The sequence below is a fragment of the Oculina patagonica genome, chromosome 3, assembly GCF_052425735.1.
Source record: "Oculina patagonica isolate OP01 chromosome 3, crgOcupat, whole genome shotgun sequence".
NCBI classification, from domain to species: domain Eukaryota; kingdom Metazoa; phylum Cnidaria; class Anthozoa; order Scleractinia; family Oculinidae; genus Oculina; species Oculina patagonica.
The window spans coordinates 11,891,494-11,908,930 of NC_135760.1; the positions used below are offsets into that span (position 1 = coordinate 11,891,494).

The window sequence follows — 17,437 nt, forward strand, 5'->3', positions numbered from 1 at the left end:
ATATGTTTTAGGAGCGAGAAATAGGACAATACACCCTACTTGATAGTTGCTGACCTGCGATATATAAAGATCGGACAGACAGAAAAAGACAGACGATCAGTAGACTCAGCGTTCAGTGTTTTATTCTTGACTACTATTGTATTGTATTATAAGTACCTTTTGACATAAATTACTATAATCAGTGTCTCTATCCCTATGCATGTCTTGTCAAACTATATCTTCTTCTGACCGAGAATTCAATGGTTGTTAAGATTTCATGCGTGGTTCTTCTGTTGCTATCAGTGATGTCAGTAATCGTCCCTGAAGCGCCCGGCGGCCGGTACTTCATCTGATTCTCTTTCCTGGAGTCGATTTCCACTCAGGTAATTCGCACGCCTCGCTTCCGCGTGTCCTGCAGCGTCCTGTTACGAAATAAATGATGACAATTTTTATAGGCATTTTTAAATATATCTCTACTAAAGGCCCGGTAACACGGGCAACATTTTTGTTCATCTTGTGTCGCAACGTTGTTGCTTTACAAGTTGAATGAGTTGTTGCCCGTATTACGCGCGCTCAACTTGTCTCGCAACAAATTTCGGTGTTGCAAGTTGAAAAAAATTGTTGCAAAAAGTAGAACTCGGTTCTACTTTGTGCAACATGTTGCTGCAACTTGCACCATCGAAATTTGTTGCGAGACAAGTTAAGCGCGCGGTAGTAATACGGGCAACAACTCGTTTAACTTGCAATGCAACAATGCTGCGAGACAAGATGAACAAAAATGTTGCCCGTGATTGTATGGAGGCTTTCTTTACACGTGGTGTAGTCTGATTGATTCCAAGTTTTCTGTTTTCATTTATCAATGGAGGCAACGGAGGCAAGCGTGGCCGAGTGGTTTGGGGCGCTGGTAATCCGAAGGTCCCCGGTTCAAGACCTGCCTCTGCCACTAGCTGGATTTGTTTCTCGGTTGTCCCGAGTTCAAATCCTCGACCACGCTTTGTATATAGCCAACTGGTTTGCCTCCTGCCAGTTGGGATTTTTAACCTTGTTATGTTCATTTAAAATTATTTGTTTCCTCTGTTTCAGTGGCATACCTGTAAACTAGCTATCTCGTTGAGATATGAAGCTAAGTGCATGACCACTATAAACATGTATTTTTTTTTTTTTAATTATTATTTTTATGTGTCGCTTTTCAGTACTCTGAATTCATGAAATGAAGTTTTCTCCGAATCTTAAGGGTCACTGTCACGGGGATTTTGATGCTTTTCGGTAAAAAGTACTAATACCGACGAATAGGTCTTCTCGTACATGAAATGTACCTAGTACATCAAGATGGAGATATAAAGTAAATTGTTCATTAAGGAAGAAGGAAGTCATAATAATTTTTAGGTGATTTTCCATTCCACAAGGACAAAACTTGAAAAAAATCAGGCTGATTTTTTCAAGTTGAGATCTTAAGTTCCTGATGGCATTGGAATAATATCACTTGTTGATCGCTTCAGTACACTTACATGGTGATTTCTAATAAAATTGGACCACTATTCGTAGTTTCCATATGTCTTATTAGGCTCTTGAGTTTTTGAAGTGAAAGTGGTGACAGTGTCCCTTTAAAAGAATTGTATAACTCTGTTACAAGTCCCCTTTTCTGGCCGTCACAAAAAACGATAAACTGAATGCAAGGCTGATCGGACAGCTAAAAAGGATAAAAAAATTATATTGCCAAAAAATAACGATGTGCTATATATATCTATCGCAATGTCTGGGAGCTAATCCTCTGTTTGAATCAAGTTGGGAACAATGAAATCAATTTTAGGAACATTTCGCCGACTTATAATTCTTCTCAAACTTTGCGTTTAGAATAGTCGCGAAATAAAAGATGTGGCGGTCAAAAACAAGAAATCCCTGGCCTCTACCCAACTTGAACAAAACAGACGACTTGTTTAGTTTCAATCTGACTTTGTTTGCCGTAATAAAAAAACGATTCAGTTTACAAACATATTAGCGAGGCGGAATTAAATAATTACAGCGCTAACATTAACTAAAAGAATAAAGTCAGAGAATTGCTTTCTATAGTAATAACAAGTAATACCTTGTAGGAGAGTCCGGAGTTAAATATACGCCTTCCGACCATACCCAGCGCCGCTTTCCCCGAGTTAAGTTGGCATTGGACGTAATGAATACTCATGCACAGCAAAATCAAACAACACGCTAAAACCTTACTCATGTTTGATAACTTGTAAGTGTTCAACGAGATATATCACCGTTGTTCTTCGCGGGTTAAAATGAGTTTATAGCAATATATAACTAAAGGACTATTTATATATACCTAAAAAATTCAATAGGGAGGCATGTTAAACAGTGTTCTCAAAAGATCTCAAAACTTGGAAGGAAAAAAATTGAATACGCGCTTAAACTTTGCGCTAGGCACACGGTGTGAATCATTTTCATGTTAATTCTGAATCTGAAAACTTTTCCCCGCGCCAATTAATATCCTCCTACATTTTCCCGTTCCCTGGAGTACATTGTTGCCCGTCTATAAAAACAAAGATACACTTGAGCTACACTTCCGCATGTAAACAGCCGTTTGTCGCAGTATGAATACGGAATTTTCTCCGAGGAGGTTCAGTAAGGGATGATCAGGGATCACAGTGACAATAAAAATAGCCCCGTGTATTGAATTCAAGCGGAGGACGACACAATGATTTCAAAAAGATCGTTTAAGTGTTCGATGCATTATGACTATCAGGAATATCTGTTATCAATTTAAAATCGTTTAATCATTGTTTTTTAGTTTGATAAAAAACGCATCCGGCATAGAACCAACACGTCACAGTGGCGTGTTTGCCTTCACCGCGGTCAAACGTCTCAGGCAGTTTTTCTTTCTATTTCGGGGAATTTCGTTTATATTAAAGAGCAAGTATGAGCAAGGATAGATAAAATAGTTGCTGAGTGTAAGTATTTTACTTTTTAAACTCTCCGCAAACGAACTTATTGCTTTGAAACGTTTTTTTTTTTTTTTTTTTTTTTTTGCCAGATGTCGCCGACAAGTCCGTATTCACCTGTTTTCAAACACGCAGAACTCTTTTAGTAAAGCTCCAAAAAATTTAGTAAACCATCAGAATACAGGTTAAGTATCGATCTTTGAACAGTGAAAATTAGAACCTTATCTTTGAAGTACTTTTCTTTTTTTTTTTTTTACATATTTCTATTGTTTGACCACCGTCGAGTGTTTGCCACTGATAGTCAAACAACCTCGTTCCCGGCCCGGGGAGCAGTTTTTCCCTTTCAAGGCACCCTGGGAACGAGGTTCATAGCAAAACCTCGTTTTACTATATGTAAGAATAAGATACTTTGAATTGTAAACTCCTCGGGCTTATCTCTAATGTCCATTGGCGGCGAAAACTCCAGGTAAGGCCCCAACCCCACCCAGCTCGCAATTTTTTACTGAAAGCCGGCTCTGGCTTTCCAAACCGGCCACACATAACATTTCATGCACACCCTGGTGTACGCCAGGTCATCAGTCTTCGAACTCAATGTAATCCAAGTCACAAAAACCTTAGACTACTAGTAGTACCTCATGTTTCTCAGGGTCAGCCGAGAGGGGCATGAGTGAACAGGCGAGCACGCGAGCACGCGGCGCGCGAGAATTTTACGCGAGAAGAGACGTGCGATGGCATTTTGATGTTCCACGGATGTGTTTTCAGACGTCAAAGATGTCTGTAAACGCATCTGAGGAAACTAATGAAAGTAAGATTAGTTATGGTAACCAACAGCGTAACTGTTAGCTGCCGCAATGCAATCGCCAGCACGCACAAAAGAGCAAAGGAAGGGGTACAGTAACCGATGGTTGGTTTCAAACAAGATAGTAAGCGATTGTCAACTCATTATGTAAACACTTCTCCCCCCTTGACACCGACACCCTGATATCAATGTAGCCATTTTAAAGTGAGCAATTAAATTCTTGAATCATTTTATTTTGGATTTGATTGATCAATCACAGCGCGCGCAGCATTTTGGGAAGAAAACCGTGCATCGTGTGTAGTACACATGTACCGTACCTAGGAGAGTTTAAAAAGACATCTTAGCACTATAGACCCAAATGTCACTAGCTAGTTGTCGTTATAAATATGTCAGGTCAAAAACTCTAAAAGGACGATATCTGTATTGAAGTTGGGGCGAGAAATAAATATTTTACTCGATAACTGCTGACCAGGTCATCAAGATTAAAAATCGTAAACTCAGTTTTTAGTATTTTATTCATTTTGTTGTACTATCCTTGACATAAATTACTATAATCAGTGTCTCTTTTTCTAGGCATCTCTTCACTTGTCAAACTATATCATTTTGTCTGGTCGTGACTGAGAAATTCAGTGACTGTTAAAGTTCTCGTGCGCGGTTTTTCTTTCTCTTAGTACATGTAATCGTCCCTGAAGCGCCCGGCGGCCGGTACATCATCTGATTCTCTTTCTTGGATTCGATCTCCCGTCAGGTAATTTGCTCTCCTTGCTTCCTCGTGTCCTGCAACGTCCTGTTATGAAATAATAAAAGTATTTTAGGCCTTCAGATATATGTTTACTTTTTGGTGAATTTTCCTTTGAGAAAATATATGAAATGTAACACGAGCGTGGGACAAAGAAAAATTTCTGAGTCCCTGACGAGAATCGAGCCCATGGCCTCCCAGATACCGGTTGGGCGCTCTGACCAACTGAGCCACGAGAGACTCGTGAGCTGGGCCATTTACTAGGTTCATATGTGACACGCGTCTTTCAACTGCAAGCTCATTTTTCCTTTGTTTGATCCCTCTGGTTAACGAGCAACATGATCGAATGTAGTGGCTTGGCCAGGCCGATGCACTCGAATGTAGATCTCGAGCTTTCTCACACTTGGTTTTATCTTGGATTCAATTTGTCTGGTGCTGATGTAACTTATCATTTTTCTGTCGCAAAAAGGTGTTATTAACACTACACCGAATTCAAAAGAGGAACCGATTTTTATAAGAACTGTTAAATCAGTTACAAGTCGCCTTTTTTCGGGCACACAAAACGTTGTGCCTATATATAATTTTCACAATGTCTGGGAACTGATTCCATATTTGAATCAATTTGGAGAATTCTGAAAATTTTTATTTGAAAACATTCTAACGAACATTAACTTTATGTAAAGGTTGCGATTTTGTGGCCAGAAAAAGAAACATGCAACTATTCTATTCCCGGCCTCCCTCAACTAGAACAAAATGAACGAATTATTTCAGTTTTAATCACTGTAATATACGTACGTCGTCGTCATACCGAACAAAAACTGCTTTGGCAAACAAATTAACAAGCGGAATTAAACAATTATAGTGCTAATATTAATTGTAAAGATACAATGGTAGTTATTTCAAGTAATAACCTGTACTAACCTTATAGTAGAGTCCTGAATCAAATCTTCGCTTTCCGCTTACTCTACCATGCCGCCCTCGTGCCGAGCTAAGTTGACAATGAACGTATTGAAAACCCAGGCACAGCAAAATCAAACAACACACTAAAACCTTACTCATATTTGATAATTCGTAAGTGCTCGAGGAGAGATATCACCGTTGCTCTTTAAAATAGGTCTGATAGCAATATTAAACTTCAAAGACCATTTATTTATACCTGCGAAATTCAAAAGCGAGGAATGTTAAACAGTGCTTTCAAAAGTTAGAAGGAACATAATTGAATGCGCGCTCAAACTTGACGCTAGACACACGGTGTGAGTTATTTTCATGTTAAATCTGATTCTAAAAGCTTTTCCTCTCGTCAAGAAGCTAGTATCCTCCTCCAATTTTCCGTTCCCTGGTGTTGTATACTCTTTACCTGCATTTCCGCCTACAAGCAGCTGGTCGGCGCAGTATGCTTTCGGAACCTTCTCCAAGGAGGTTTACTCGAAAGGGATGATCAGAGATCACAATGCCATTGAAAATGGCCCCATGGATGGAACTGAGGCGGAATATTTGGGGGATATAATTATGACTTGAAACAAAATCACGTTTAGTCACAATGCTGGAATATCCGCAATTAATTCAACAAAGTTTAATTTTCCAATTAAAAAAAAACAACGCATCTGACCTACAGCCACGCAAGCTATCAATTAACAATTTCCGGATCTCGTATGGCCGCTTTACAAAAAAAACAAGATAACTTGAAGTATAGTTGTCTAATTTCTAGTAATTGTTTAGTATTTCATTTATTTTTTATTGAATGAAAATAATAGTATCATAGTATCATTTTCTAACACGCTAGAGGCATGTGTTGATGATTTTTACAGATCAATTCTGTAAAAATCATTTATCTACCTGTTTAAAAACAGGTAGATAAAGTTTTCTTGAGTTGTTAGGCAACCGCTTTACTATTAATCAACAATTACACTACTAAAGAATTTCAAATTGCTACAATTTCGAGTGTTCGTAGATGTGGAAGTTCTAGATTGTATGAAAGACAATTAAGCAAAAATACCTAGAAGAGAAAAGAGAGCAATTCTGGGTCAATTGTAAAGCCAGAAAAAAATTTATGACGTCGGCTGGAAAGAATATTTAGAAATTAGTACACCAAGTCTAGAAGATATTGCACACGTTCCTTAGATAAACTTTTTTTTTCACTTCAAAGACTCTTTAGACTTTTGTGCTAAAGTTGAAAGAAACAACTGAGAAGTTGTTTTTAGCTATGTAACCCTATAACCAAACCGGCCACCGTAATAAGAAATTTGTAAAACTCTACGTCGTCACAGGCAAAGTGGTCATAGGCTTGAAACTTTTGTTATTAGAACATAGCAAACTTCATATTCTCTTGAATATGGTTAAATTAAAAAGGGCTTATGTGAAAGAAGTGATTAATCTGATTATCTACTTAAATTTTATCAATTTAATTTAATGATGTCGTTCACTAACATCGGTCTATTTTGAATCTCTCAACCCTTTTAATCCCAAGAGTGATCAACATCAAATTTCTCCTCACAGTATCAATACTTAATCAAAAGGAAAGGTTATGAGAATCAGTAAAATGATCGCCAAAGATAAATTCTTTGATTCTTTTAACAAATTCTCCCAATCAATACCATAAGGAAATGTATGAAGATCAGTCAGGAGAATTTGTATGTGGATTTTGGGCTAAAAGGACTTGACCATTTATTTCTTGGAAACGCCAACGCTAGTCCACACAGTATGTGGTCCAAAATTACATAGCCAACGAAATTGAATTTGATTCTAGAGAAAAACCAAATAAACTGTGTTCTTTGTTGAAGAAAAGGAAGCTTTAAACACCGGAAACCTTGCAAAACAATCTTTATCAATTTCCGCGTCAATTCGTTGAAAACAAATTAAATTTAAAGATACAAATAATTAATCTTTTTTTTTTTCTTATCAGTGGGCTTTTTCATTCTACAATAAAGCTGTCTTTTTGTAGTGAAATAAAACTTATTCCCTGTAATAATCACTTGATTGATTACTTGTAAACTTTCTGATATACAAGGGATGTATAATTGACCAGAAACCAATTTCTAAACCTTGGCCTCTAACGTGAGTTTGAACCCGAACTACATTGTCTTATTCAACAACACAGTCACATTACCTCACGTAAAATTTCGCCCCATTTGCTTTTTTATTTGCTATGTACAGTTCCTTTGAAGTCCTTAAATATGATTCATTGTTATCAATCTTGTTATTGCAGCCACATTTGGCCCAAACAAGAACTCAGTCTGAGAGTCCTAAGTACTAAAATTAAGGCAGCGTTATGAAGCGCAATGACGTAAAAAAATCGCGGAAAAAGGAGATAGATAAAATGTTTGGCTTATAAGGGTGTGTGTGCTTCTGACCAAATACATCAATGCCACCTTAACACTGATTTTAACTGACAGGTTGAACCTTGCCTGAAAAGTCACTGACTGAATGCGTAAAATGGGATTTCAGTTTGCTTCTCAAGATATGGGTGTCTGTAGTACACGGAGAGAGATAGACGACGGATGAAAAATGGGAATAGAAAAAAAAGAATGGGAAAATGCAAATACGGGAAATATTGAAAATATATAAATACAAATTCTTAAGTAGATGATGTATTTCGTAGAGCGCTCAACTCATTTGATTGAGGAACATTAACAATAAATTCACTAGAGTTTAGCCTTCAAAAGTATACATCGTTTTATTGCGACAGTTCTGTATATAAATAAAATGATAAATGGGAAACGAGTGTAGTGCCCCATATTTTCCTTTTTCAGTGAACTTTAAATACAGGTTTAATACAGTGAAATACGAAAGTTGGGACTTTGTAAAAGGTGATCGATGATGTAGGTGACCAATGAATAAAGACAAAGCTTACAGTGGTTGCCTGGTGCAATTTCCCAGACCTTGACAAAAAAAAAAAACATTAAATAAACGTTGACCACTTATCTGAATGTAATTTCAAGTGAGTGACATTCAGGTGGGTGGTTATCGATGTTTCCATAAAAGATATTGTTTTTATTGCATGGCATGCAATAATGCAGATATTCCATTACTGTTGTTGAAAATATATGTTGAAGAACAATTTCATTTTTATTTTTTATTTTTTGGTTTTTAAGTCAAACATGCGATATGTTCAATTAAATCTCGTCTCTCTTTAATTAATACCCTTCCAATAACGTGTTCCTCAGAAAAATGTTTACAGAAAGATTAAATCAATTTCTGACGCTCATTTTTTTTTTCTGCGTGAGACCACGATAAAAACCAACGAATTTTACATAAGGGAGACATCTCTAAGGTAACACTGCAAATCATACGAATTTCTGTGTTTATTAAAAAAAACCTGCCACTACATAATTTTTAAATATAATTCAAACTATATTTTATTTATTTAGTATAAGTGCAGCGATAGCGGGACTCGAATAAAATTAAAACCATATAATACAAGTAACGAATACAACGTTTGTCGATGATAGTTTTCAAACTTGAGAGCTCGAAGATGTGCAAATAATTTGCTTATATGCAAACCCGGCCTTGTGCAGAAAAAAACAACATTAAAAACCAACCAGTCGCCATAAATAAAAAATAGATCAACTTTTGTAATCGATTACAGCTTGCTTTAATTTATTCTGTAATATTATTTATTTTCCCGTCAATTTTTTCCCAAAAATGGCAGTCATTAAGGAGACAGTTTTGGTGTTTTCGTTGACACAGCTAATAGCACATAATGAAACGAAGTTTTGAAACTCCGTGAGCTTTCCCAGGTGGTTATGTTTCATGCAGTTCTTCTTAGTTCACTTGTAGTTATCTCATCATTTCGCTCTTTTGTACTTTTTTTAGTGTATGATTACTGTAAACAATGTTCCCGACAGGTGCAGAGAACAAAAGCCCAGCGGTCAATTACAAACATGGGTTCAGCCAGCCTTAATTACGAAACTCCACTCACGTAATGAAAATTTCAGCGCAATGAATTTTTACTGCAGATGAACAGCTCTGTGACAGTCAGGAAAACTTAGCAAGTCCTTTTACACAGACGTACATAAGGTAAGTGATTATGAGCCTTGAATCAGCTCGTAAAGTGCTCGTTGCTTCGATGTACAATTTCGATTAATTACGCGCTTTTCCTTTAGATTGTAGCAGACATTGTAGATAACTTTGTCTCCATTCCCATCCAAATACAAAGAGCACAACTCATTTGGTTATTTATCCAGCATCAATTCTCCATATCGCAAAAAAAAAACACCATTTTCGACGCCCGAAAAATGCGAAAATGATTATTTGCGAATAACGGTATATAACACGGTACAGTATACTTTGTGGGGGTAGTTCGACTGAGTTCGAATTTTACTTGGATCAACTCGAAGAAACTAAAACGTAATTAACGCACTGACCATTCCGTTTGACATTATGGAGTACTAAAGGGAAACCGATGTGTTTATAATTTTTATTTCTTACAAAAAAATTGCTGTTTTTGTTTTCTTCGTTCCATAATCATATCAAGAAATATAAATCCGAAAAAGGAGACAAGGTTAACGGGTAATCAATCTATTAAATAGATGTGAAAAATCCAGTGCAAAACATTCAACAAATTACGCAGTTATTTTAAAATGCAATTTACCGATTCTTTGGTGTTCAGTGTTTGCGCAAGGAAATTTACATCTGTCTCAGAAGGGGGACGCATTTCTTTATAACCTCACAGCGTTCAATTGTTACGTTTTCGTTCAACCATAAAATCATCTTTTTTGTAACCTTTGTTAAGATTCCCGCCCAACTGTGATCTTGCAATTTTAGTAAATTAATTCATAATGTAACCCCAAAACAATTATGTCCTTTGTCTCATGGTAAGACGGTTAGGAAGGGAAGGGATTTGAAGATTCAGGCATGTAGTTTTGTTGGAATGAGATAGGAAAACGAAATACTCTGAAGCAAAACGAAAAACTACTATTTATAAGCGAAGGAGTGTTCAAGTTGACATGCTTACATAATTTACTATTTATATTACACAATTATCAAATGAAAAGCAATGAAATAAACTCTAATCTAGCAACAGGAAATGGTAAAATTAGGAGAGAAGATGTCATCAAATAACGGTAAAAGATGTCTTTCAATGGCCTGAAATTACGTTATTTGGTGAACAATATGAGCTAAGCAGGGGAGAAGGATGTATTCATTGATACGATGAACCCCATCCTTGTACAAATACAAGAACTAAATTGTGTATTGTAAATATATTTGAGGTTTTGCCAAAAACCCTCCCCTTTGAAGTGAATATTGTTAATACCAAACACTTTCAGCAATGAGAAGCGCAACACTGAAATGTATCATAATCCTCAGCACATTGGATGGCTAAAACCTCTTTTCCAGTTTCATTTCGAATTCAACAGACCACTGTTATTCGGTTCATCAGAAACTCCTACGCAATTTGATTTCTTTAATCTTCTCTTTCGTTGCATCTAAAATCAATAGCCCATCGATGTTACCATGTAAGGTAAATAATTCAAACCCCGAATTTTTTTAAACAGTCACGCGTCTTACGGCGGAGATAAAGCAGGTTCTTACAGAATACTTCTTTTTCGCTATATATAAAGAGCAGTCCGTCTACAAAATAAATGTTTGACTCCTGCCGGTGGCAACGTTCAAATGATAACAGTTCATGCAGTTGGTATTAATTAAGTCAAGTATTTAGTATTTATTTTGTAAGCAAGCTTTAGCGACCTCTGTGTTGCTTAGTGCGTTGCTGTGCTTTTCTTGAGAAAAACCGAAGTACTCAAGGAGATTAACATAAAACGGTCAAAAGATGTGTACTAATTTCTTAGAAAAGTAATTTCAAATGCATAACGACTTGCTAATAATACGCAACTTTTTTTTTATTCTTTTGGGCATTAATTTTAGGGTTGTCGCTGATATACACGAATATAAAAACAAGGCTGTCAGAAAGTTTTTTTGAGGAAAAGTTCAAAAGGTCATATTTCACTTATATCTTAAAAAAGTTTTGAATTATAAGGTGAAAAAAGAAAAACCTTCTTCAGATAGATTATGAAAAACTCATAAGGCCTGCTGAAATGGCCATTAAAGATAAGATCTGTTACTTAGTCTTAATTTATACAGTTTTCATGCCGTTAATTGAAGCCTGACCGCGTATCTAATGATGTTATGAGGGCTGGCAAAGGCCATTAATCACTGCACTTCACATCAAAAAAACATAAACAAAGTATTAGTGGTAGAAATTTCAGTGTAGTAAGAATAACCCCAGATGGTGAACTAAAAGGGAATACCATCTATTCAGAATCGTGCCGGCCGCTTTTCCTCCGACTATGCGCGTGGTTTCCAATCTTTTATAACAAAAACTACTTTTCAATATACTGTAATGACGCTTTATTCCTACACATTAGAGTGTGTACTTAAGAACTAATGATGTTGTTTTAGAAGGCAGCATAAACACAATAATTGTAATTGTCAAACCTGCAAATTGTAATGTATTACCTATCACAAGGCAATAAAGACATACTTAAAGCTGAGATAGAAGAAAAAACAAACTTAAAGAGGTCGAAGCTCGGAGCTGCCTCTAGAAACAGCGCGTTTAAAAGTTAGTATTAGAAGTAGAATTGAACTTTCAATTTCAAAACAAGCATTTTCTTGTTTTTATTTAAGTTTTAAAACTACACTTATCTGTTGAATTTTCCTTTTCCTTGTAAATTTTTCGCACATTAGCTTTCAGACCGACGAATTTTATTTTGCTTTTTTTTCTGTAGAGGACCAGCATTACTATGGAAACTGAACTGAAGGGAATACGAGAGAAGCGAGACAAATGTGTGCAGGAGGCGAAAGAAGCTTTGAGGTCAGAGAGGGATGAAGCCTCACGAGTGATGAAGGACTTCGGCTCGTACACTACACTACATGGATTTCACTTCGTGTTTGATTCCGGTTCCATGATACGAAGAATTATCTGGGTCACACTGATACTTTTGGGCATATGTTTCCTCTTCTTCCAGTTTCGCGACAACTATCGTAAATTACGAAGCAACCGAAGTGTTATAGGCAAAGACCTTGAACACAGCCAGGAGATGCTATTCCCGGCAATAACTATTTGCAACCAGAACATGATGCGAAAAAGCAAAATTATGGGAACAGACGCGCAGACATTTCTTGACCAGCAAGATGACGTGAAGGCTAAGGTCTCTGGCAAAACCTCCTTGGAGAAAGAGATCAGCCCGAACTTCAATGTTGAAGAAAGCGTGAGAAAAAACAGTCATAATCTCTCTGAGATGATGAAGGAGTGTTCTTGGCAGAAAGAGCCTTGCACCACTGCTAACTTTACTTCAGTCTTGTCTTTCATGGTAAGCTTCTAATTTTATTTGGATTACGTAATTAAGGGGGATTAGCATTATAGGCATGCAATGTGTGCGAAGAGCTATTTAGCTGAAGCCTTTTGCACACATTGCAGACCTATCATACTAGTATTATAGGAACGCAATGTGTGCAGAGCAGCTATGTATCATAATCATACAAGTATTATAGGCACGCAATGATGTGCAAAGCAGATATGTAGCTGTAGCCCTTTGCACGCCTTGCAGAGCTATGATATAGCCAATCAAAAACAACCCTTAAAATTTCTTGTCATAACATTGTAATTTTAACGCCATTTAAGTTAGGTACTGTCGGCAATAAGTGATGATCAAGATAATTCAAAAGTCGATTTTGGATTTTTAACACAGATTTAAAGCACAAAATGTGTTCCTTGTTTCAGCGAGGTGTGTGCCACACGTTCAATTCTGGTCAGCCGGGTCATCCGAAGATTTATGTAACCACGGCAGGAAAAATGCAAGCTCTGTCTCTTTACTTGGATGCACAGCCTGAGGAGTATTATGGGCCATACAGTTATGACGCAACAGGTTTTAAGATTTTGGTTCACGATCAGAGCGAGTTGTACCCAAACGTTGAGGACTTTGCTCTGGACGTAACGCCTGGATTCACCACCAATATACGCGTGCGCAAAAACAAGGTAAATAACGTTTGTTGTAAACCTCAATCGATACTTTAAAACTTATTTTATCTCGTATTTCTTGTATTTTTGTTCGTTATATTATTTCATAGATTAGCCATAGTTTTAGTATTCTTATTCTGTTGTATTTTAAATTCTTAAGAAAATTTAAGAAATTCTTAAGAGAATTTAAGAGGGCCACTCGTTTGTTCGCATTTTAATGCTATTCTAGTGCTACCCTCGTTAGAGTGATTTCATTTAACCCGTAAAACAATATCTATCTGGGTGGGAAATCAGTAATCGCGTTTTTAGTTTTTCATACATCTTTCTGCAAAACGGCGCCGTTGTCTTCGGGAAAATGGAATGTTGTAATGATTTTCTTTTCCGTGATTGCAGCTTATCAGCCTTGAATCGCCATTTAAGTCCAACTGCAGTTCAAGGAACTTGACAAGTTTCAAGGTGTATTCAGAATACGCTTGTCTTACAGAGTGTTACACCAATATAACTGTAAGGAAATGCGGCTGCCGTTTGATATCGATGCCAAATGTTGGTAAGAGCTTGGACCCATTTAAAAAGTTCACGCATAACTGACACGAATTAACTTTTTAAAGTTCGAATCCCCCTGACGATTCAAACTTGCATTTCGGATTAGGGAAAAAAACTCCAAAACGTGTAAATTCCCAGTCTTATACACAACTTCTCTGCAAAATAAACTCTATATTTTGTTGCTGGCGTGTTTAAACTTTTTAGCTCCTAATTTGTTGGATTGATCTTAAATGGCCACCGACCTTTCTCAGTTTAGATTGTTATGTTTTCTTTATTTCTCTGAAAAGTTTGGGTAACGCGGAAAAGCTTTCTTTTACGTAAACGGCGGACAAATGAAATCACTTCATCAAATTTTCTCTGACGAAGAGGATGAACGACTAACGCTCAAAAAGTCAGCAGTGGCTGCCGAGATCTCGTAAGGCCCGACTGGGCAGTCTTGCCTAGATTTGCAGAGGCCCACAGTTGATAATTAACTTATTCGTTGTTTTGTAACAGGTGTAAATAAAACGAGATACTGCAGCGCAAAGGAGATCTTCGAGTGTGTTTTTCCAATATTCGGTAAGTGAACAACTCCAACTGAATTAGATTTGATTGATTTGATTTTGTAACATTTCACAATTCGCTGCGGCAGTTTATTTACCTTTACCAACCTCCAGTTGATAATCAACTAAGTGTTTAACTTGCTCGCCAACAGTTTCTTAAGAAACTAATAACGTTGATGTAGAACAAGTCGCCTGTTACAGTGGAGGTTGATAAAACCTTATTTTCTTATTCTATCTTTAGGCAATTTTAACCCCAGTAACTGTGACTGCCCAGTGCCGTGTACAAAGATTACCTACCATGTCCAGGCCTCCATGGCATATGCGCCGTCAAATCACTTGTGGGACACAATATTTCCTTTGTTCAACTTGACATTGAATGACACCGGCAAAGTCGACGAGTTTCAAAAGTTCATCAGGTAACAAAAGAACTCTAACGTAAAGAGACGGGCAAGACTAGGCTTCATCTCAAACGAAAACAAGATGCGCGATTTCAAAGCGAAACTCGAGGATCACTTATAGATTGACTTAGAGTAGCGTGGCAAGGCTGGAACAAACCAGTACAGACGTTCGCGAGGGGTGGGGTCCTTATTTGAGGTCCGGCGCTTACTAAATTTTTGCTGTCATGTGCGAAGATATTTCGGGGGAGGGGGCGGCTTAATCGGAGGCGGTGCTGGTTCGATTTATAATACGGTAATGGGTATGGCCACTTAGGCTAAGTCATTTCCCTTATTTTAACAATTTTCTAAACGATTTAGTGCAGGACCACTATATATTTTATTGTGTTTCGACGAATGTATTTGCTCATATGTTGGCGGAAGCTCTGACAAAAAATTCGAATCCATAATCAGTACATCAGTAGATGTTACAATTAGGTATACAGGCCTTCCGTTGAACAATCATTGTGATATCTTCATAGGGACGAAAACTGCTCATGATTACATTTTAATGGAATACTGTCAAAAAAATGGTGCTCAATGCATTTATCTGAATATTATTTTTTGTGCGTTTGTGTTTTTTTAAATTAGGCAAAGAATGGTACAAGTACATATATATTACGAAACACTGGACACAGAAGTGACGGAAGAAAAGCCAGCTTACGACCTCAACGATTTTGGGTGTAAGTAATGTCATTGAAATACCGGCTCTGAAACTAGTTAACTCAGTGGTGAAGTTTAGTTGTCAGTTGTGAAGCAGTTGCAAAGAAAAGAAATACAGAAAGAAAGATATAGAAATGCATACAACGCCTCAACTGGACTCGAACCAACGACCATTGTGGTACCTGAGAAATCCGGCCTCTATCAAGTAGCCACAAAGCCACTAAATCTATTTATAATAATAATAATAAATAATATTTTAAGAGGAGGCCTCCAATCACCTAGGGGGTGGTTTTCAGGAGGGTCCTCTGAGAAAATAAATGTTAAACCTTAAAATACATTAAAATCTAAAATACAATAAAAAGACAAAACCTATGTGGTATGCTAACTAAGATTAAAAACTAGGACAAGGATTAAAATACTACTAACTAAGGTTAAAAATGGGAAATAAAAAAGTATTAAAATCTAAAAGGAAGTACAAATGTCACAGTTCTAAAATATAAAATATACAATCATTGAAACTACTAAAACTACCTGCTGTCCTAAAAAAAACTAATTACAAATAGTTATCTATTAACATTATATAACGTTACTTAGGATAGGGAGCTCTTAGAGAAACGTGGTAGTAGAAGTGCAAAAATTTTCAGCTATTCCGGGAGGGAAGGGGGAGCAATGCATTTCCCTGGGCTAAAAAAAGGGGATTAACAGAACAGGAAACGAAATCTTTTAAGAGAGAGTTAGAAAGTCATGTCCATGATTTATTATTCATTATCCATTTTCTTTTTTTTCCTTCTAGCGGACGTTGGAGGTAACATGGGATTGTTTCTTGGCTGCAGTCTATTAACGCTGTGTGAATTCGTCGATCTGATTGTAATTATGTGTCTTCGCTGTTGGCGGAAGAAGAATGCGGTAGATCTCAAGGGAGATCGATTTCAGTGAAGCATGTGTGAGCCGCTTCTCACGAATATTGGGACTTAAAGCAAGTCCAGAATGCACATACGCACCAATACTAAAGAGCTTTCTTTTCTTTTTTGCATCATGCCGAGTCCAACATCATCGTCATCATATCGAAAAAATTCTCTCATGCCAATTTCAAACCGTTGCTGGAGTTAACAATTTTTTAAAGAGTATTGTGTATATTCAGTGTAGTGAGTTCATGCCGAGTGTAAGTTCTTTGCAAGCAATTTCATTCTAGACTAAGGACAATCGCCCTTTTCCCGTAAATCGACGAGGAAGAAACGAATAAAAGTCACAGGAAAACATGGTCGCCAAAATGTGGAGGCAAAACGCGCGTCTTGTTTGATTAGCGCGGCCAGTTTTCCTCTTTTTTTATCCGCTTCTTTATTGACCGACTGAGGATGCAGTGAAAAGAAAGCGGGAAGAAAAAGGAGAGAGAGGGAAAAAGGCGGAGGGGTGGAGAGCTTTGCCCCACTTGGGAGCCTGCTCGCAGGCTAAGTCAAGTTTCATTCCATGGTAAAAGGGTTTGACTATGTAGGTGGAGTAAGGGTAGTTACAGCAGCTAGAGTTGTTGTTTTTTTGTTTTTATATCGTTTCGAGTCTTTTGTTAAAAGGTAGATGGCTGTACCAACGATTTATCTCGAACAAGGTAGGCTGCGTGCAAGATCTCTTGCTCGTAGGTTAGAGCAAGGTAAATAAATATTACATATCAGTTGTAAAATTTAATGATGAAATTATAACAAAGGATAAACCGGTTAGAAGTAGGGAAATTTATATTAATAAATCGTGAAAAAAATCCTTTGCGTACAGCTGGCTTATTTTTCACCTGGTTGGGCTTTCTGTGTTTTTTTTTTGTTGTTGTTGTTGTTTTGGTATTGTTTTTTTTTGT

General features: G+C 37.1%; 1 protein-coding gene and 2 long non-coding RNA genes across 3 annotated transcripts; 1 reads left to right on the top strand and 2 right to left on the bottom strand.

The window, feature by feature from the left end:
• Positions 1 to 100: 100 nt before the first annotated feature.
• Positions 101 to 2,341, bottom strand: LOC144645646 (uncharacterized). Its single transcript, XR_013569319.1, has 2 exons — positions 2,066 to 2,341; positions 101 to 401 (listed from the first exon to the last, which is right to left on the bottom strand). It is a non-coding gene; the product is annotated as an uncharacterized LOC144645646 (long non-coding RNA).
• Positions 2,342 to 4,214: 1,873 nt separating this feature from the next.
• LOC144645647 (uncharacterized) lies at positions 4,215 to 5,566 on the bottom strand. The gene is made up of 2 exons (XR_013569320.1): positions 5,378 to 5,566; positions 4,215 to 4,504 (listed from the first exon to the last, which is right to left on the bottom strand). It is a non-coding gene; the product is annotated as an uncharacterized LOC144645647 (long non-coding RNA).
• A 3,743-nt stretch (positions 5,567 to 9,309) lies between these two features.
• On the top strand, positions 9,310 to 17,334 carry LOC144645648 (acid-sensing ion channel 3-like). The gene is made up of 8 exons (XM_078505204.1): positions 9,310 to 9,472; positions 12,181 to 12,765; positions 13,176 to 13,430; positions 13,806 to 13,959; positions 14,451 to 14,513; positions 14,739 to 14,913; positions 15,523 to 15,614; positions 16,388 to 17,334. The coding sequence occupies exons 2-8, from the start codon at positions 12,196 to 12,198 to the stop codon at positions 16,528 to 16,530; spliced, it is 1,452 nt and encodes a 483-aa protein (XP_078361330.1). The 5' UTR covers positions 9,310 to 9,472; positions 12,181 to 12,195; the 3' UTR covers positions 16,531 to 17,334.
• Positions 17,335 to 17,437: the final 103 nt, after the last annotated feature.